The 20,699-nt window shown below is 52.0% G+C and overlaps 1 protein-coding gene across 1 annotated transcript in view; it reads left to right on the forward strand.

The window, feature by feature from the left end:
- PLEKHO2 (pleckstrin homology domain containing O2) overlaps window positions 1-18,504 on the forward strand; it is a 24,423-nt gene extending 5,919 nt beyond the window's left edge. Inside the window, exons 2-6 of the mRNA XM_029952385.1 lie at window positions 554-703; window positions 4,875-4,991; window positions 10,613-10,717; window positions 12,237-12,335; window positions 14,574-18,504. Of these exons, the coding sequence (XP_029808245.1) occupies window positions 554-703; window positions 4,875-4,991; window positions 10,613-10,717; window positions 12,237-12,335; window positions 14,574-15,587 (1,485 nt within the window). The 3' untranslated portion in view covers window positions 15,588-18,504. The remainder of the gene's footprint in view (window positions 1-553; window positions 704-4,874; window positions 4,992-10,612; window positions 10,718-12,236; window positions 12,336-14,573) is intronic.
- Window positions 18,505-20,699: the final 2,195 nt, after the last annotated feature.

Raw genomic sequence — 20,699 nt, forward strand, 5'->3', positions numbered from 1 at the left:
TGTGACTTTGGGAAGTCACACAGTTGGCTGTACCTCTCTTAGCTTCAGTTTGCTATACCATGTGAATAACACTTCCACCTCATAGAGTAGTTATATAGGTTAAACGGGATGATGTGTGGATCAATATTGAGGTGCTATTGCTATTATTGTTGTTGCTGTTGTCATTACTATTAATTCTTTTTAATAATTTTTTTAGCGTTTATTTATTTTTGAGAGAAAGAGAGTACACGTGTGTGAGGGGGGGAGGGGGAAAGAGAGAGACAGAATCTGAAGCAGACTCCACACTGTCAGCACAAAGCCCAGTGTGGGGCTTGAACCCATGAATTGTGAGATCATGACCTGGGCTGAAATCAGACACTTAACCAACCGAGCCACCCAGGCGCCCCTATTACTGTTATTTCTGATACTCGATTATAGGAAGGATACCTGCCCTGGGGGTTGTGGGGAAGCTCATGTGGGATGATATGAGTAGGTACCCAGCACAGGGACACATCCCTCGTGTAGTCATCGGACTGTGGCAGCCTTCATGGCATGTCCTGTTGCTATCTCACAGGGTGTGAAGGAAGGGAGCGAGAAGCCTCGGGGAGCGAGGATGGCAGACAAGGCTGGCTGGATTAAGAAGAGCAGTGGAGGCCTCCTGGGACTTTGGAAAGACCGATACCTGCTCCTCTGCCAGGCCCAGCTGCTGGTCTACGAGAATGAGGTAAGGACCCACCTGGTCCTGAGGTTGGGGGTACTGGGGCAAGAGGCAAAGGGATGGTGGCAGCCCAGGCCAGCAGAAGGATCCCAGAACTGGGCCTGGAACACCTGCTCCACTTTTGACATGCTGTGCAACTGGATTTGGTTTGAGACCCGAGTCCTTGGGCAGGTGCCTGATCTCTGGTTCTCTGTGGTATGGAGACTATACCTCCAGGTACAAGTCTCAGGCACGTGGATGAGGGGCCCTTTGAAGTGTAGGTGCACAGAAATGTGTGCGTCTCCTCAGTGTACCTCTATACTGTAATTCCTTGTCATTGGGCTAGGTTCCACATGAGTGAATATTCTAGAAAACTAGAGCTTCTTCCACTCAGGAATGAGAGTAGAAATAAAACTTTGCTTGTTTGGAGCTCTTGCATATCATATGAGGCTCATAGTAGTCCCATGGGGGTGTCATCACGTCACATTCTACAGAGGGAGATACTGAAGCCCAAGGTGGCCAAATGATTGTTCATTATCTCTGTGAATGAAGGAGTTGGGACCCAAACCAAATCCAGTGCTCTTTCCCCCCATAGATTCTGGCAGATAAACTCTGAAACTTATTTTTGGTGGGAGTCCTCTAAAATATGTTGAATATCCTCTGCCTTCTTCAACAGAAGGTGTTGGACTAAAGTGACTCATGGCTCAGAGTCCCTTATAATCAGACTATCCTGTACTGCCTGACTGTACTTTTCTGCTTTTCTCTTTCCTTTAACATCAAATGGCAGTCTCCACTTCTGCTGTCCTTGGGCTTCTTAGAGACCTCACAGCTCCCCCACCCCGGCCCCAGCCTTATGCCCCTGCTCATTTCAGCAGGCTTGGAACTTGGACAACTAAGGATGTTAAAATTGTGTGTTAAGTAAGAGTCGATGAAGCTCTGGGTGAGACCTGAGGAGGAAAGATGGCTTTTACTTGCAGATGCTGTTCGTGTTCTGGGATTGAAGCTGTCAGAAGGCACAGGCACATCCGCTGAAAGTTGGCTATCACTGTGTGCCTCTGACAGACAGAATACATGGGGAAGAACTGGCCTAGGGGCAGAAGAAGAGGGGTCCTGCCTGATGCCATCATCCTTGCTGAGTGTCCCTCAGGTTATCTTGGCAAACTCATAACTGACCCAGGCCAAGAAAGATTGGGCAACCAGATCTGTTTAGAGGAACTGCCTTTGAGAAGCACCTTGCCTTTCCTGCCCGAGTCCCCAGGCTCATGGAGTTGGGGTGTCAGAGGAGCAGCTGGAGGAGGGCAAGGAACAAACTGTGCAGGCAGCCCCCCAGATGTTCTCTACTGCTGCTATCACCAAGTGAGGATGTGCTGTGGCTGCAGCAGGGGGATATTTTTATAAAGGCAGTTGTCACACCTTCCTCCAGTCCCAGCTGCTGTGTAAGAGTTGAGTGACAAGCCCCCAAGCTGTCAGCCTGTCAGATGCTGCCAGACGTGTCCTGGGAAGTGTCTCTGCACCTGGCCACAGCTGGGAAGCAGGAAGGATTTCATATCCCATAAACCTAAAACATCTAAATCGTGCTTTTAAAAAAAATCACTATTAAAAACCTCAGTGCAGTTTCAAGAACTTTGCACTCGGGTGGGGGAGGTTGGCCCAGGAGTAAGAATTGAGAAATGCTTATTAGTTCAATTCCTCTTTCTGATGTAAGGAACTAGGCGAGCGCAAATGGCTCCTGGCTGTTTCTTCGCTGTCAAGTGAGGTTGACATTCCAAAAATGCTGCCTCCGCCCAGTGCCTGCTGGTTTATCCATTTTTCTGAGCTGAAGAAGGGCCAGATGATTCAGCGTTTTGGGTGGAGAGGAGACCCAGGTCAGACAACCCTGCGGAGCCGTGTGGTGGGGATGGACTGACTTTTTGTTCCCAGACAGAGGAGGGTTTATTTGGGCTACTAGTTGTCCAGTTGAGGAAGGCCTGTGCACATGGGGCAGCTGAGCTACTCTCTCTGGGACTGGACATCCTTCTCCGGATGCAGGTAGAAGGGGACTTCCTGGGGTGTCACTCTGGGTCAGGTATTCAGTCCAGCAAACTGGTCCTATATGTGCCTCTCTTGAGGGTTGCCCTTTGTGGGGCAGGAAAGAGAGCAGACACATGCAGCACAGGGTAGAGAGAGATGCCCAGCAGGTAGTTAGGACTGTTCTTCCCCATGGCAGGGTGTCCCTAGAACCTAATATGTAACTGCTCCTGGCAGGCACTTTGTGGATGGGGGACCTCCGTGGAGAGAGAACATCAAGGCTTAGGCTTGTGGGCATGGCGAGGGAGTTTCCCAGATCTTACTAGTCCTTGTGTTGAGTGGAGGAACTTGAAGAGAGATGTTTGGAGGCAAAAGTGGGAAAAGACACCTAACTGAACCTGGATGGGAAAGATCAGACCACCCTGGCCATCTGTTTGTTCTTCCCCTGAGGGGCTAAACACAGCAGGTCAGTGGTTATTGCCCTCCTTTGAAAAATACTGATGCTTGGGTTCCAACCCCACCAGAGGTCCTGAAGAAATTGATCTGGGATGTTGCCTGGGCATTGGGGTTTTTAAAGCTCCCCCAATAGCTGTGTAATAATAAGGTTGAGACTCTATGGTGTAAAGCAGAGGTTCTCAAACTTTTGCATATATCAGAATCACCTAGGGTGTTTGCTAAAAGTCAGATCATTAGGCCCATTCTCCCATGGTTATGATTCAGTGGGGTGGGGCCTGAGAATTGGCATTTCTAACAAGTTCTCAGGTGGTTCTTCTGCTGCTGGCCCAAGTACTACATGTGGAGAACCACTACTATAAAGCAGCCTGTTGCTAAGGCATTGATCACGAAGCCTCTAACTGTGGCTGGAAGGAGTATGGATGCTGGAAAGAGCTCAGGCCTGGGAGTCAGGATGTAAGTCCGAGTTTGGCCCTGCCCCCGTGCATTTGTGTCTGTGCTTCTTGGGCAAATCACTTCACCCCTCAGGCCTCATTCTCTTCCTGTAAACAGTGAAGTCAAATCTGGGGATCTAGGCTTTCAGGTGTTTGAGAGGTTCAGGAGAATCAGAGATGCAAAAGTGCTTGCTAAGTGTCAGGGTTTCTTAACACATGCAGATAATCATGGAGGGAAATCAGGGCATTTTCTTTGCAAACAGTTGAGTCACTGCCTCCCAGATATTCCACCCAAAACGGCAGGGCACCAAGGCAGTTCTTGGTGGATGCTTTTGCTGGCTGAGTGATGTCCAATAGCACACATGTCCTTAACTTGTTGGCCAGCATCTCCCCTCTAACTCCCACCCCCAGGGCTTGTGCTTCTTCCCTGGACATTCAAGGGTGAGAATGCAGCACACTGAGAAGTTGTTGCAGCTGGGTCTCCCCTGGAAGAGGAAGCAATTGACCAACAATGAGTGGGGAGCTTGTCCCAGGCAGCTTGCTGGAGAGGCAAGCTCCACCTGCTAGGTGGAGAAAATACTCAAGTGCCAGGGCTGGTGGGCAGGAAGGCAGTGTCCCGGGTGGCCTAGAAGAGGCTGGCCCGCTATCCTGGTCACTGGTCTTTCTTAGTGATGGGGCCTCAGGGTGGCAGGCTAGTGGGGGAATTGCTTTTGAAGGCACTCTTGTCATCTCCATGGTGCAGGCCATAAATGGCCTCTTCACTTAAGGGTCAGCAGAGGAAGATGCCAAGTGGGGAAGTCACTTCAGGATCATTGTGGTAAAGGCAGGCATGTGGCCCCAAATGTGCCTAGTTCACAATTCCCTCTGTGGCTCTGACTGGAAAGCCTTTTCTTTTTTTTCTCATTTTGTGATATCTGACTGTCTCTTCCACAGATCTCTGCCTGGCCTTGGGGCCTACATTGACCCCCAGGCATGCTTTTCTAAGTCTCTCCAGCTTTCTGTTTCTTCCTTTGGCCTTAGGCACATTTGAGTTGGCCCTACTACCCACCTCCAGGCTGGGTGCCCCATTTCTCTTTGGATGCTGAGCCTTGAGGGCCTCCCTCCAGCCAGTATGCACTGAACACCGTCTACTTGCTGGGGTCTGAATACCACATCTTGGTGATTGATTGACAGCCCAAGGTTGCCTTCTGATGGACTGATGCCCTCACTGACTGAGATCAGGGTCTGCAGTGGGGCCTGGGTGTTTGAGGGTCTGGGCGCATCTGGGTCTCACCAGTTTATGGCCCCTATGTCTCCCTCCTCAGGATGAGCAGAAGTGTGTGGAGACAGTGGAGCTGGGCAGCTATGAGAAGTGCCAGGACCTTCGTGCCCTCCTCAAGCGGAAACATCGCTTTATCCTGCAGCGATCCCCGGGAAACAAGGTAGGGCTATGCCCACTGCTGTCTGACCTCCCTCTAGGCCTGGTCAGTTTGGGACCACCCCTGGAAAGCTGTCTAAGGCAGGCGGGGCCCCTGGATGTAGCCTTTGGAGGCTCTCTGGAGGGTGGCTGAGCCTCAAACCTAGGGGCTGCCACAGGTGGACCTTTTGCTCATTTTGGCCTAGAGTCTTCCCATGCCCTGGTTGATAGGAGATGGATTTGGGGCACTGCTGAGAGGTCTGGTCCCCTCTCCCCTTCCAGGCACTTAGGCCTCCTTCCCAGGCTATGGAGGTGGAGCCCTTGGCCTTTCCCCACATCCCGGACACATGAGGTACAGGGCTGAGACAGGAAAGCGGGTGACTGAGGCCTTCAGCTCACCAGGCCCGCAACACCCTCATGTAGTCTGGGGCAGAGTCAGGCCTTCCTGGGTGGGCCACCCCCCCTGCCTCCATCCTGGACTCAGTGCTCCGAGACCTACGGCCCCCCAGCTTTCCTCCCTTTACACTTTCCTTTCTTGGCTGAAGCTGGAGATCTCTTGCCTGGGAGGTTCTCCCCCTGGGACATGCTGTGTGCGCAGATGATGTTTGCCTCTTGCACATTTCTCTGGCAGGCAGTCTGGGTGGGTGTTGATGCATGGTATAGTTTCACAGATGTCAGGAGGGAGTTCAGATATGAGGCAGACGTGTACAGCACCTCTTTCCAGCTTGCGCCCATCTGCAGCTGGGCCTCGCCTCGTCCTAACCCCGGCACATCATGTGGAGCCTCGCAGAGTGAGGCTGAGTCAGAGGCTGGGGGTTGGGGAGATCTGGTCTGGGCCTGCTGGAGGCCATTCTGCTCTCCCCCAGCTTTAAGGGCCAGGAGCCTAAGTCCTCTGATCACTGGGGCTCAGGGCTCTGGGCCCTGGAGGAGGCTGTGATGTGTTATTCCCTAACCCTTTATCCTACTCTGCAGTGGGTGGGGGACAGAAACAACTGTGGAGCTCTGGGAATTGGGGGCTGAGCCCAGGGTTACAGTGTTGTGAGGGTTCGTGGGCTGAGCCCATGTTTTACTTGACATCTGCTGCTTAGGGCTCTTAGGAAGATGAAAGTCATATTTTGGTCTTTCAGGCCTATTAGCCTCCTCCCTGTTCTGGAGACCTACTTCCTCTCAGAGCAGGCACTGTACTTGTGTCTGCATGTGAGTGACATGCAGAGCACATTTGAGGTAGAGGTGAGTGTTCACTTGGCCATGGGGCTGCCTGGGTCTTTGTGTGTCTCTAAGCGAGCTTATATGGATGTGAAGCATTTGGGGCCATGCTTCTCTGTCCTCTGCCAGAGCTGTTCTTTCCAGAGCTCTGACAATCAGCTGATGGTGGGCTTAGGTGGGTGGGGCCCAGCTCAGGGTGGGACTTTACCTATTTGTGCAGCTGCAATTCTTAGCTGCTTTGGCCAACACCCTCCCTTCCACCCCCCCAATCCTGCTAAGAGTTCATATTGGCTCTGGGTGACTCTGGGAACAGCACGATAAGTCAGGGAGATGGAGCTATGGAGCAAGTTGTGGGGGCTGCAGGGTGGTGGGAGGACAGCACATCCGGTTCCAGCTCCCCCTCTCGCTGCCCAAGGAACTCATACAGAAAGAGTACGGCTTCCCAGAGGTCAGATAGTGGACTGCCCAGAGCACCATGTCTCCATCTTTTCTCACCCTCCTTTCCTATCTCCTTGGGTGTTCCCCATCCTCAGTGAGGCCAACGGCTGGCCAGGAGGTCACATGACCCTGGCTGTCTGGTCCTGAGGCCGCCTCCCCCCGCCCCGCTCTCTAATCAAATAAACAAAGACACCAGTGTCTTGAATGTCCCTCTCCCCCTGCCTCCCATCCCCACGCTCTTGCCATGAGGTCACAGGCAGACGCTGCCAGGAAGCAGGGTGGCCTAGCTGGGCCTTGCTGCCCTGCTGGTCTCAGCCAGCTTGGCCCGTTCCTCTTTCCTGCTGCCTGTCTTCCCCTCCCATTTTTTTCCTCTCTGCCATTTTGTCCTTCCCTCTTTTCCAGGCCATGTGGGTCTATTCTGTGGCCAGTCCTGTTAGCGCTGAAACTCTGAGCAGGTCCTGTGCTCCATGGCTTCTTGGAAAGGCTTGAAAGGGACCTGTGTAGCCTGTGGCTCTTTGGGACACAGGGCCAGGGGCGGGACCAGAGGAACAACTTCTTGGTATTCCACTTGTCCCCATTCAGCCAGGAAAACAAGGTTCCTTACAGTAGACTGGGTCCCATTTAACCTTGTACTCCCTCTTCTTGAGGGTCCCTTGGTCTTCCTGAAGCCACCTCCCTCACAAGGAGCAGAAGAGAACACAGGCTGACTCCTTTTCCATGACCAAGCCTGCCTCAAGTGGGCTGGTCACTAGGGCAGGATTGCAGGTTGGGCTGGCCCTCTGATCTTGTCCCATTGAGGCCCCAACTAGTGCATAGGCCTGTGCAATGTGGGTTGGTGGGACTAGAACTCTTAGCTTGACTCCCAGGCCAGTGCTCTTTCTCTCCCCTACTCTTTCTCCATCTGTGGCTGATTTCAAGGGTATGCCTCTGCAGCTCCCTGGCATGCTAAGTCTTGCACTAAGCAGGGGCACCACCATCTCAGAGCCTGCAAGAAGGAGCAGCAGCTGGGCTCCAAAGGCTGGCCCTGGGCTGTCTTTCTGGAAGTCCTCATCACAGGGTTGGGTGGGCCCTTGCAGAGCCTGGATGTAGCCACTGTCCCTCACTGAGCTCCCTGCAGCCCTGATGGCTGGGCTAAGAAGCAGTTGCCAAGGTGCCCTGGGGTTTCTGACTTAACTGCAGATCTGCTGCCAGGATCAAATTTACCCTGGTCATGCAAATGAGCATTTGGCTGTGCCTGGCATGGGGAGGTGGGTGGGACCCAGGGCCCTGTATGAGGTGGAGGCAGCGGCAGCCAGGAAGAAGTTATGTAACGAGGATGCTGCGGGGGCCAGGCAGACTGTGGTGTTACATAATGTTGAAGGTGGCCGGAGGGAAGGCGCTATCTAATATCAGGGTGGGGGATGGGCAGGCTGGCGACCCGCCGGACAAAGAACTAGGGCATCTTGAGGTCGGAGTGGGCAGTGGCCCAAAAACGGGGAAGGGAAGGAACCTTGGGCCAGTTCATTCATTAACTGGCTGATTCATTCAGTAACTATTTACTGAATACCTACTGTGTGCAAGGATCCTAGCATCAGTCATGTTTAATTCCCTCAGCATTGCTTTGGGATATGCATTATGCCTTTATCCAGATGAGGAAACTGGTACTCTTCCGTCAGAAGGAAGACAATAGTGATAATTCCTTTTTTTCCCTTAAGTTTCTTTTTCTTTGAGAGAGAGAGAGAATGAGCAAGTGCATGCACAAGCCGGGTAGGGATGGAGAGAGGGAGAGAGAGAGAGAGAGAGAGAGAGAGAGAGAGAGAGAGAGAGAGAGAGAGAGAGAATCCCAAGCAGGGTCTGCACTGTCAGCACGAGCCTGACAGGGATCTCAAACTCAGGGATCATGAGATCATGATCTGAGCTGAAATCAGGAGTCAGACGCTTAACCAACTGAGCCCCAACAGTAATAATTCCTATTACTGAGCACTTACTTTATGCCAAACTCCAGATTCAACACTTCAGATACATATTTGATCTTCTCAGCTCTATGAGGCAGGTTGTGGCTGTCTTGTCTTTTTACAGATGAGGAAACTAAGGCTCAAAGGTCAGCCACCTGTAAGCAGTGTTCTATCCAACTCAGAGACCCTACTGCTATTGTGTCCACCATGCAAAGAGGTCCCTCCATTTGTGGGGCTGGCTCCTTCTACCATTTCTTGTCTGACCTTGGATTCCGGCAGGGAGGGGTCTTTCTGAGCTGCCTTCTGATTTTTTCTTTTTTTTTTTTAAGATTAAAAACATTTATTTATTTAAAAACTTTTTTTTAACATTTATTCATTTTTGAGAGACAGAGAGAAAGCATGGGTGGAGGAGGGGCAGAAGAGAAGTAGACCCAGAATCCAAAGCAGGCTCCAGGCTCTGACTGTCAGCACAGAGCCCTGATGGGCTTGAACTCACAGACTGTAAGATCATGACCTGAACTGTTGGATGCCTAACCAACTGAGCCACCCTAAAAATACTGTTTTAAATTTAAATTAAATTAAATTTTACTTTATTTTATTAAAAACATTTTATTTAAAAATTTTAATAATGTTTTTAATTTATTTTTAAGAGACAGTGCGAGCAGGGGAGGGTCAGAGAGAGGGAGACACAGAATCTGAAGCAGGCTTCAGGCTCTGAGCTAGCTGTCAGCACAGAGCCCGATGCGGGGCTTGAACCCACAAACTGTGAGATCATGACCTGAGCTGAAGTCGGACGCTTGACCGACTGAGCCACCCAGGCGCCCCTAAAATCATTTGTTTAACGTTTATTTATTTTTGAGAGACAGAGAGAGACAGAGCGTAAGGAAGGGAGGGGCAGAGAGAGAGGGAGACACAGAATCTGAAACAGGCTCCAGCCTCTGAGCTGCCAGCACAGAGCCTGACACGGGGCTCAAATTCACGAACTATGAAATCATGACTTGAGCCAAAGTCTGATGCTTAACCAACTGAGCCACCCAAGGCACCCCTTATTTTATTTTAAAGTTTATTTATTTATTTTGAGTGAGAGAGAGCACAAGCAGGGTAGGGGTAGAAAGAGAGGGAGAGACAGAATCCCAAGCAGGTTTCACACCACCAATGCAGAGCCTGATATAGGGCTTGAATGCACGAACCGTGAGATCATGACCTGAGTTCAAATCAAGAGCTGGATGCTTAACTGACTGTACCACCCAGGTTCCCCCCGCCCCCCGCTTTTTTTTTTTAGTAATCTCTACACCCAGCATGGAGCTTGAATTCACAACCCCAAGATCAAGAGTCATACGCTCTACTGACTGAGCTGGCCAGGTACCTCTCTCTGATTCTAATGTAGGAACTGGGAGCTCCTGCATGAGATGAGAAGAGATGCCTGGAGTGGGGTGGGGTGCCCTGAGTCATGGGATTACTTTAGGTCACCTTGTACAAGTTTCATCCCATCTGTGAGCCTCTGTTTTCCTCATCAGTAAGAGGAAGGGGTTGGAATTGACCCTCAGTGCCCCTTCTCTCATGTAGTCTATGATTCGAGGCCCGAAAGGATACTCTGGGACTTTTTCACTTGGCCAGGACTGAGTGTGGGGCTCCCTGAAGAACTGAATGTGGCCCTGGTTCCAGTGGGCCTTCACCAATGGACACCCTTTACACCTGTCACCTCTGTCACTGTCCTCAGCCTAATGTGGATATAGACTGGGACAACTCCCACTTTATGGAGAAAACAGGCAGCTGGTCTGGGGAAGTCATGTGGAGTAAGACCAGATCTTGGCTCTTTTCCACAGGGCAAGGCTGATTCGGATCCACATCTACGGCACCATGTTAAAAGCCAGACCTTTCTCTGCTTGATTTATCTCCTCCCCTCCCCTGAAGCCCCATGTCAGACCTGTTGTGGATTTCATTTAACTTTGCTCCTGACCAGTTGTGCCATCACAGACTTTGGGATCTGGGATGGGAAGCTTCCTTAACACTCAAAATGTGAACTCTTTTAAACATCTGCCATCCACCCCATCCATGCCCCCTGCAGGTCAGCGACATCAAATTTCAAGCAACCAGTGGGGAGGAGAAAGAATCCTGGATCAAAGCCCTCAATGAAGGGATCAACCGAGGCAAGAACAAGGCTTTTGATGAGGTGCGGTACAGTTCTATGGATGGCTCTGTGTCCCCTTTCCTTCCATGTGTGATCTCAGAAAGGATCCTGCCCCCACCCCACTTCAGACAACCCTTAATTATGCTATAGATACTGGGGCATCTACTGTTGTTACTTCATTTAATCAACACCAAAGCGTTCCCATATTAAGGATGAAGAAACTGAGGTGTCAGGAAATTAAGGAATTTGTCTTAAAGTAAAAAGTGAGTAGGTGGTAGAGTAGAATTTAACTAATGGCAGCCATGCATCCTTTCCAACCCAGCCTCAGCTTATAAACAGCAGATGACCCCAGGCCAGAGGGGTATGAGGGTGAGCTGAGAACTTGAAAACGCTTTTCAGTTTGACTGTGGAGTTCAGGCTGGTCTGGTTTTGGCCCTGGCCTCCCCATGGGTCTGCAGTGACTACCCAGGCCCCTGTACTATAGTGTGACTCTGGCACCAATGGCTGTGGTTAGGCTTGGGGTAGTCAGGGTATCCCGTGGGGCCAGATCTCCTAGGGAGGATTTGTCTTTGACATCATGGATTTGTAGCTCTTTGGGCTAAAATGGACCTGGGGTCCACCGAAGCTGACCCCTTGGATTGCAGAAGACTAAGACCTGAGGGGAGGAATCTTCCTAAGCAAGTCTTTCTTAACACTCAGGTCCCCTGACTTACAGCCATTGCTTCTATGTTATGTTTTATGAGACTGTCATGCTCAGCCCTTCACTAGCTGGAGAAAATGTCCTCATTTCATGGGTGAGGGGTGATGGGACATATCATGGGTATTGGAGGCCCTAGAAACATGGGCTAGGTGTCAGTCCAGTTTTGGTGGAGCAGTCAGGAACAGACAGTTGAAACTCGTCCCCACCCAGGATGCGCCTGATCTCGAGCCTGACCTAAGGGCTAAAAAGTCTTAGCTATACTCCCCATTAAGGACAGGCTACTTTGGGGTTCAGAGTCTGGATTTCCCATGCAAATCGTATTTACTCTGGCTTCCCAACTACTCCTGACTGCCTTTCCTTACCGTCAGAGAGGGTTTTCTGTCTTCTAGACACCTCGCCCAAAAGGGACAGAGGCCCTGCTCTCTCCTGAGCTATCCCCAAGGGACCTGGGAGAAGGACTGGGTCCATTTTCTGGAAGCCAGGCACCAGGGGATCATGGGTTGCCTTCTCTCTGCTCCCCCAGCTAAGCATGCAAACAGCCCCAGGGCTTTTTGTATATATTTGCAAGTATGCTGAGGGGCAAGGGCTGGTAGCCCATATCCAGGAAGACTGAGGCAGAGAGGGTGGCTGCAGAGAAAGGGAGAGCCTCAGATTGCAGAGAGATGACAAAGACAATGTAGGCACAGGAAGTAAAGCAGAGATCTAGACACAGGGAGATGCCTCAAAGAGGGCCAGCAGTGGGGCCCTGACCCTATACAGCGAAGATGTGGGTGTAGACCCTGCCTTTGAGTCAGGTTAATGCCTGGCATTTCTTCCTCTCCCTTAGGCCTGGTTGGCACTGACCTTGTTCCTTCTTCCCAGGTAAAAGTGGATAAGAGCTGTGCCCTGGAGCATGTGACACGGGACCGGGTGCGTGGGGGCCAGCGGCGCCGGCCACCTACGAGAGTCCACCTGAAGGAGGTAAGACTTTGTCCCAGCTTAGACAGGTAGGAGGTCAGGTGAGCCTGGGACCACAGCTCCTTAGCATGGCAGCCAAGCTTGGGGCCACCTTTTTCCTGAAGACTCTTGGAGGTGGGGCTTCCTCAGTGGTATTTACGGGGTGTCTGTGTCTGGAGGTTCATGTGTGTTATATGTGCTTGGGGTGTAGATGTACCTGCTTTGCTTATTGAGTCTGTAAGCCAGCCTTACCCAGAGTTGGTACCTAAGGGAAGCTGAGACCTTGAAGCTGGTCCCTGCCTCTCAGAGCTCAGCTTCCAGACGGACAGAAGACCTGTCCACAGACTGCTTCAGGCAGAGTTGTGACTAACTTCTGTAGAGGAGGGCTCTGAGAGACCAGGCAGGAGAGACTACAAAGGGCTCACTGGCACTTAAGCTGACCTGTGAAGGATAGACTTGATGTGAGGGGGCTCTTTAGCCACGGGAATGACCTGAGCTGAGGCAGGAGAGTTTGGGGTATGCTGAGTCCCTATGACTGTATATCCCTTTGGGGTGTGCAGGAACTGGGGGCAGGATGGATGGGAGGGTGTGTTCCAGAGGTCAGTTTGATGCCCAAGGTGGGGTGGGTTGGGTTGAGGGAGAGAAAGGTAGGGGGCCAGAAAGAAGAGGGAGGAGGTGGGCCTTCCAGGGTCTAGGAGGGGAGGAAAAGGGAGGGGCCAATAGGAGAGTCCCTGAGAAGCAAGAGACCCCTAAGCCTGCTGACTGGGCGAATGGAGGCCCTGGACACCAGGAATTGGGAGAAGTTATGGGCAGGGCCAAGGGGAAGGGAGGAGCCCTTTTTCGACCAGTGTTGCTGTTCGGGGTGGATGATGAGGAGAAAGATTTTGGAGGCCAGGAAAGAACCTCAGCAAATGCTACATTTGGGGAGTGAGGGATGGGGTGCCGTAGAGAGCCAAGGAAGAGGAAGCCAGAGAGGTGAATGGCACATCCAGAGAGAGAAGGGCACAGGACATGGGGTTATCAGCCAGGTTGGCAGACACAAGTCACAATGGCAGGACTGGGGAAAGGGACAGGTGGTAACATTTATAGCATACATTTTCTCAGAGAAGGAGTCAGCTTAAGTTTCTCAAGGGGTGCAGAGCGGGGGGGGGGTGCCTGAGGGAAGGGTACAATGGTAGGGGAGAGGGAAAAGGGAAGGGGCTGAGGTCTTTGGGTAGTTTGTTCTTGAAATCAGGCAGCCTGTTCATGTCTGTCAGCTGAGGGAATAAAGCCTGCAGAGGGAATTCCTGAAGTAGCCAGAGAGAAAGGGAATGCCTGAGGGGGAGGGCTACACGTTGGGGAAGGGCCAGTCTTGGGGAGAGAGACCCCTTGAGAAGACTTCAGGGAGGCACTCCTATCCCAGTGACTGAGCAAGTGTATGTGTTGGCCAGATCCCCTGTGGTAAAAGGGAGTGGGGGTCTTGGCTGAGACCTCCTGCCTTGCCCTGCCTTGAGAGAGACCTCCTGCCCAGCCCTGCTCTGGGGCCTCTGAGGCTCCTTGGGAGGGTCTCTATGTCCACGGGGCTACTGGGTGTCTCTGTAGGTCCTTTGGGCCAGGTGGGGGGCAGCTGCTGACTTGGTGCAGCTGTTCTTCTCTGGCGGTCAGCTGCGGTCTGGGGCTGCCTGTGTCTGGGGTCACATCTGACGGCACGAGGAGAGGAGGCACTGGCTGCTAAGCAGCTGGGCAGGCAAAGGCAGCAGAGATGTGGGCTGGAGGGCCAGGCGTGAGGCTGGCAGATCAGACAGTGGTCTCCAGGGAGGGGAAGCAGAAGTGAGTAGGCTCAAGACAACTCGGGAGGCCATGTTTGAGTCCACCGCCCTGGGTGGGTGGTTGCACAGATGGTATTCTCCTAAGGCCATAGAGCCAGCAAGGGGTCAGAAACAGGGCTGGAGCCATGTCCTCTGCTGTCCAGGCCAGTACAGTTGCCACTAAAAAGCAGTCTTTTTCACAGGCTAGAGCACCAAGAGGACACCCTAGCTCTGACCTCCTGGCTTCTAATTCCAAAACAGGGAGTTCTATGGGAGTGAGGGAGAGGAGAGCATTCATCAGAGAATCACTTCAGCATCTAATCATGTGACCTTCAAAGCCAGGGCAGGGGGTGTAGAGAGTGGGGGTCTGAGGACCTGGCAGCCTGGATGGGAAGGCTTAAGTACCTCATGGGTGGGCACATTTGACCCAAATGCCAGACATCCAAGATGACACCTGTATACTGTCCTTTACCAGGTAGCCAACGCAGCTTCTGATGGGCTTTCGCGCCTGGACCTCGACGTTCCAGATAGTGGACCACCAGTGTTTGCCCCCAGCAATGATGTCAGTGCAGCCCAGCCCCGAGAGATAATCAGGCCCCCCATGCCTCCTACCAAGCCTTCCCCATTGCTGGAGAACACCAGCCTTGGTGACAGAGTGGAGACTCCTGCGGGGGAGAGAGCCCCATCCCCTGTCTCAGAGAGCTCTGAGTCCCACCCTGGGAGCCAAGAGGACTCAGAGACTCCAATGCAGGAGGACAGTGGCTCTGAGCAGCCCCCCAGCATGGTCCTGCCTGACACACTGAAGGTGAGCTGGGAGAACCCCAGCCCCAAGGAGAACCCTGACTTTGAGAGTGCAGAACTCCAGGTGCCCGACTCTGAGACTTCTGAGGCTGTACCCAAGGAGGGTGGGAAGCCCCCTATACCCCCACCCAAGATCTTATCAGAGAAACTGAGAGCCTCCATGAGTGGGATGGGGGCTTCTGGGCCAGCCCAGAATCCTGAGGCCTCTGAGACCTCAGCCCCAGATCCAGCACAGATCTCAATGAATGGCGTGGATGACAGTCTGGAACCCGTCAATCCACCCCAGGCCTCAGGCACCCCAGAAACCACCCCAAAGGATGCAACAACATCCACAGCACTGCCCTGCTGCGACCTGCCATCTCATTTCCATCCCCGCTGTTCCTCCCTGGGGAACCTGCTTGGGGAAGGCCCCCGGCGTCCATGGCAGCCTGGAGAACGGCTGTATCGGGCCCAGCTGGAAGTGAAGGTGGCCTCAGAACAGACGGAGAAACTGTTGAACCAAGTGCTGGGCAAAGAGCCGGCCCCTGTGAGTGCCGAGACATTGCTCAGCCAGGCTGTGGAGCAGCTGAGGCAGGCCACCCAAACCCTGCAGGAAATCAGAGATCTGGGAGAGCTGAACCAGGAAGCACCAGGGCTACAAGAGAAGCGGAAGGAACTGGTAACCCTCTACCGAAGAAGTGCACCCTAAGGCCTGCCAGGCCAGGGCGTGGTCCCTCCTAGCCGGTCCAGTCTATCAAAGCCCAGCCCTGCCAAGAAACATGCTTCTGCTCAGGCCATAGAAAGGCTATCAGGCATGTTGGGGGTATAGCCAGGAACTACAGAGATTCCTGGTATCCTTCCCGCTCTGCCCAGGTGCCACCCAGGGCCACTATCTGACTATCTGGCCCAGTCTCTGGGCTCTGGGCTTGGGCAGGGAGCACACACTTGGTTGCTTGCATGGTTGTTTTGAACTGCCCCAGGGCTTTAGCATGGCACTTGGGGTTTCTGGGGGTGACATCATCTCTGCTTCTCGCCCCCAGTAGTTTACATTCCTGACTTCTGAATAGAGCACAGCTGAGCCCCCCTCCCCCAATCCAGATGTTGCTGGGCAGAGAGTGTCATGGCAGAGGCAGCTTTGAGCTGTAACCAGCCCTCCCCACCCACCTACTCTCAATAGCTGACAAGGCCTTGGGTCCAAGCTATAGGTTCTTCTGTCAGCTGAGTGAGACCTGGAATCCAGCCAGGGCCTGTGAAGGCAGGTGGAAGGCATCTGTGTGAGAAAGACATTTGATGTGTGGCTCCTCTCTGGGCCTGTTTCCTATTCCACAGGCCTTCCCCTCTGGTGAACTGTGATTGGAGGACCCCAAGGTGGAGGAGGAACTCAAAGGGTCTCCTAGTCTAGTCTCTACCCCTGGACCAGCTTGTGTCCAGCCTTGCACATTTCCTAGAGAGGTGAACCTGAGAATGGCTCTGAGGTCAGCATCAGAAAATCCTGTACCTACTTCATTATAAATGAACCTCCAGAAGAGAAGCCACCTCAACTTCTGTGCCTCCCCAACTGGGATTTATATCTGGGTCTCTGTGCTTCCTCCTCAACCCACACAGGCCCAATATCCCAATCATTGCTTTGGATGCTGATGGGGGGTATGTTGGAGCCTGAAATCACTTCCCTTTCCCCTCTGGCTCAGGACGTAGATGGACTGCTCTTCCTGAACTTCCTAGTGGAAAGGGCATTTTCTTCTGTCTCTTTCCTGGTCCATGCCTGCAGCCTAGGCCTCTTCCTGTCATCCGCCCCCCCCCCTCCCCGCTTATCCCTACAGTTGTCCCTGGCTCTGGAAACACACCCAATCTCCATCTAGGTGCAGAGGCCCTGAGGGCCACGGTCACTCTCCCTGGGGCCTGTGGGAATGGGAGCAGCTTCTGAAAGGCCTACTCAGGGGGTTTCTGCATGTGCACTTTTATTTACTGAAAGAGGACAGGGAAAGTCACAGCTGCAGCCCTGGCCTTTCTGCCCCCTTCTCCATCACCAGTCGTGCCCACTGAGACCTGCCAGTGTAGGTCAATGCCTTCTTTACTGTACTTCTACTTTGTTCCTGAGGTTAGTGGCCAGGGATCAAGAGGGGCAGATATCCACTCTGCAGCCTATACTGGGCAGGGGTGGAGGTGAACAGCAATGTCCTAACCCATGAACCCTCACCAGCCTCCTCAACTACACTCCTTGGACAGAATAGGCTCCCATGCCATGGTCTGCCTGTCCCTCCATCTGCCTTCAGTATGAGAGCAAGATGTCTTCAGGTGCCTACAGTCACGTGGCTCCCTGCAGTCTTCTCTTGGGGAACAGCTTTCCCCCACCAGCAGCCTGGGCCAGCTAGGGCTTTAGCCATCACCTCTTTCCAGGGACTAGAGCCTCAGTTTCCTGCTCGGATAAGTGACCAGATTGAGCAAGTAGCTCTGGGGCCACCTCAGTGACCTAATGCCATTGGTTCTTATGGGGTCCCCATGCCTTGGTGGCCTGGGCCCCATTGGGAAAGCTATCTTCAAGGGGAGGGGTAGAAGGATTGGGAATATGCAGGGGCTGCCTGGCCTGCCTCCTTGAGGAGGATGGCATTCCATGTCTTCTGTTTATGAAGCGCCTTTCTTGAAGTGTGGCAATAAATCCCTTTCTATGGAACTTCAGTGCTGCAAGCCTGTTTGTTGGTGTGGGGACCAGCTCTGGGGCTGGCCTCAAGGAAGCAGAGGGTAGGCAGTGGTTGGTCAATGGCATCATCAGTCTTAAATTTCCTTCTAGTGCTTCCTTCCCACAGGCTGGGCTGCATCTTTGCTAACTTCAGCCAGGCCCTCCAATTACACCCCCTCCCTACCCCCGTCTACATGTTTCTGTAGGCTGGGAGCTAAGTGTCCTAAGGCTCAATGCTTTTCAATTTTTAGAAACTTAATCTGGAAATGATTTCAAATAGAAAAGTTGCAAGAATAAGACTAGTACAAAGAACACCCACATATTCTTCATCAGATTGACCCACTGGTTTATCTTTTGACTGCCTTCTGTCTTTAACATATATAATTTTTTTCTGAATCATTGGGGAGTTAGTTTTCATGGTCTCTTATCCCTAAATACTTTAGTGAATATTTCTTAAGTATATTCTCTCATGTAACCATAATATAGTTATCAACTTCAGTAAGTTTAACACTGGTATACTTACTACCGCTCTTATTCCAGTTTTGTCATTTGGCCCAATAATCTCATATTTTTCCTCCCGTGAAGGCTCAAATATTGTATACTTGTCTCTCAAGTCTACTTTAATCTGAAATGTTTCCACAGCCTTTATCTTTCATGATGTGGACATGTTTGAAGAATACAGTTCTTCCCTGCCTTTTTTAATAGAACATTCCTCACTTGGGATTTGTCACTGAGGTTTCCTCATACTTAGATTGAGATTATGGATTCTCAGCCAGAAAACTGTATAGGGGATACTAGGTCCTCCTCAGGGCATCACATCTGGAGACATATGACCTTCATTCATCCCTCATTGATGAAGTCAATTTTGATCTGGTCAAGGTGTCTGACTATTGTATAGTTATGATTTTTTTTCTTTTGTAACTAATAAACAATCTGGGAGATATTTTAAGACTGCACACATATGTTACACCTCATCAAAATTTCCCTAGATTTAGTATCCATTGAGGAGTTTTGCCTGAACAGGTGTTTCCTATGATGGTTCAAAATGATTCCAGCTGTTATTTTAACCCCAGAGCCTGGTCCTGATTAGGGGCTAGCCTGGGCCCTGCTATGTGCCCATGGAACCCATAATACATCTCTGCAAGATCCCAGGGCTTCACTGAGTGATTTTTGGAAGCCCCTGGGCCAGTGTACTGAGCTCCAAATCAAACGGCCAAGGTTCAGGTCCTACCCAGAGACCTTGGAGAGTCCTGTCTCAAGGACCTCAGTTTCTTCACCTATGAAAGGAAGATTTACAATGTCCCTATTCCCTGATGTGAAAAAGCGCTGCTGTGCTCCCCGAAGGCTGGCTCCCTTCCTCCTCTTTGAGGGCTGCTGGACATGTCCAGTGGCCAACATAACAGGAAGCACCTGACTCAGGGTCTATTGACTGGCAATGACCCTTGAGTCCTACCTGAATTCCCCTGCCACTGGCCTATGTGTCACAGCCATGCCGAAGAGTGGCCTGCAAGACCCTAGGTGAATCATTATTTCACCTTCACAGGTCCCTTATCTCTAAGTAGGAATCAAGGTAAGGGAGAGGAACCCCTTTATTGGTAGGGGTGTCCTTTACCCCTTGCCAAGGAATGAGTTCCCTCTGGAAGATCACCTTGGAGAGAGCGGCTGCTGGGAAGGTCTTAGTGGCCAGCTACAGGGCTGAGGAAGGATGTGGTGAGAACCTTCCCTCTGGTTCTGGGGGCCGGAGGCCTATGTGGAGAAGGGGCCTTTCATTTGAATAGTGGCTGCAATATCTCGGTAGCCTGAAGTCCTGTGGGCAGTTACAGTGCAGGGTTTTGCAAATCACAAGGTGGCCACATTCAGACAGAGGGGGAGGGAATGTTGGGGGTGCCCCCAACCTGAGCCCAGGCCCTAAAAACTCCCTGTGTCTTTCTGGAGCCACTGTGTTTTGTCCTCCTCCAAGTCCTGTTTTCCTGCCTCCTGACCTTTACTCTTATCCCAGAAACAAGACGTGGCAGTCAGAAAAGGCCACATACACACTCAAGTGGAGGTCTCGGTCACTGAGATGGCTCTGTGGCAGAACATGGAGGTAGAGAGATGATGGTGAACATTCCTCCATGTTGTCATAATTTTATTAAAGAAACAAAAGTCCTGGATGAAGCAGCAGGTAGAAAACCATGACTTTAGATTTGGAGGTAGATACATCTAGAATGAATGACCTTAGGCAAACTGCCTCAGTTTTTCCTATCCATAAAATGGGCTAATTCTCCCTTTTTCACAGGGCTGCTATGGAACACTTAGCCTGTGGCCTGCCTCATAAAAAATGTTTAATAAACCTTGGTGGCCTGGCCTCATAGGACATAACCTATTTAGCAGGCCTATACTTACCTCCCATTGTCACTATGATGGCCTCACGAGGAAGATGTATTTATGTTCACTTCATTTACAGGTTAGTAATTCAAGCTTAAACAACTTGCCTAGGAGAGGACAAGTTAGTGCCAGGACCTTGATCTGACTCCCTGGGGCCCTGGCCTGGGGCCACCATGGGCTTCTGGCTTTTTCTCTGGACAGTCTGACTTCAGATGGACACTCAGCCTAGGGAACCTCTGGCTGACTTGGGACATCCCCACCTTTTTTGGAGCCTGGAGGACACCCCAGGCTGGCCGGGCTCTCCACCAGCCAGCCATGGCCCAAGGGAGAGGCTCACGAGGCCCTTCCCTTATAAGGACAACAACTCAGCTGTGATGAAACTCCTCGGCCTCCCAGCTGGGTGGGCGGAGGAAGGGAAATGACGGGCTCCAGCCGCTACAGCTGAGCTCGAGCCTCCGCAGGAACTCGCCCACAGCCTCCCCCTCCCCTTCCTGTGTTGCGCAGAGTGGGGCTTTCCAGAGGGTCCACTGGCTGGAGAGGGGGAGAAAGCCAGGGCCTGGGTGGCCACAGCCAGTGGCCCAGGGAAGGGAAGACATGCAAATTGAGGCCAGGAGAAGGGATAGTATCCTTGAAGGCCCAGCAGGGAACACTAAGTCTTGAGACTGGTCAGGGCCATTCTAGGGCCTGGGAGAGGGGGCCAGAGGAGGCTCTTGGGCAAGTGTCTCCCTTTGGACCCCTCAAGTCAAGTCATAAAGGGGAGGGGGCTGGTCTGCTTGT

The sequence above is a fragment of the Suricata suricatta genome, chromosome 9 (genome assembly GCF_006229205.1).
Source record: "Suricata suricatta isolate VVHF042 chromosome 9, meerkat_22Aug2017_6uvM2_HiC, whole genome shotgun sequence".
NCBI lineage: Eukaryota > Metazoa > Chordata > Mammalia > Carnivora > Herpestidae > Suricata > Suricata suricatta.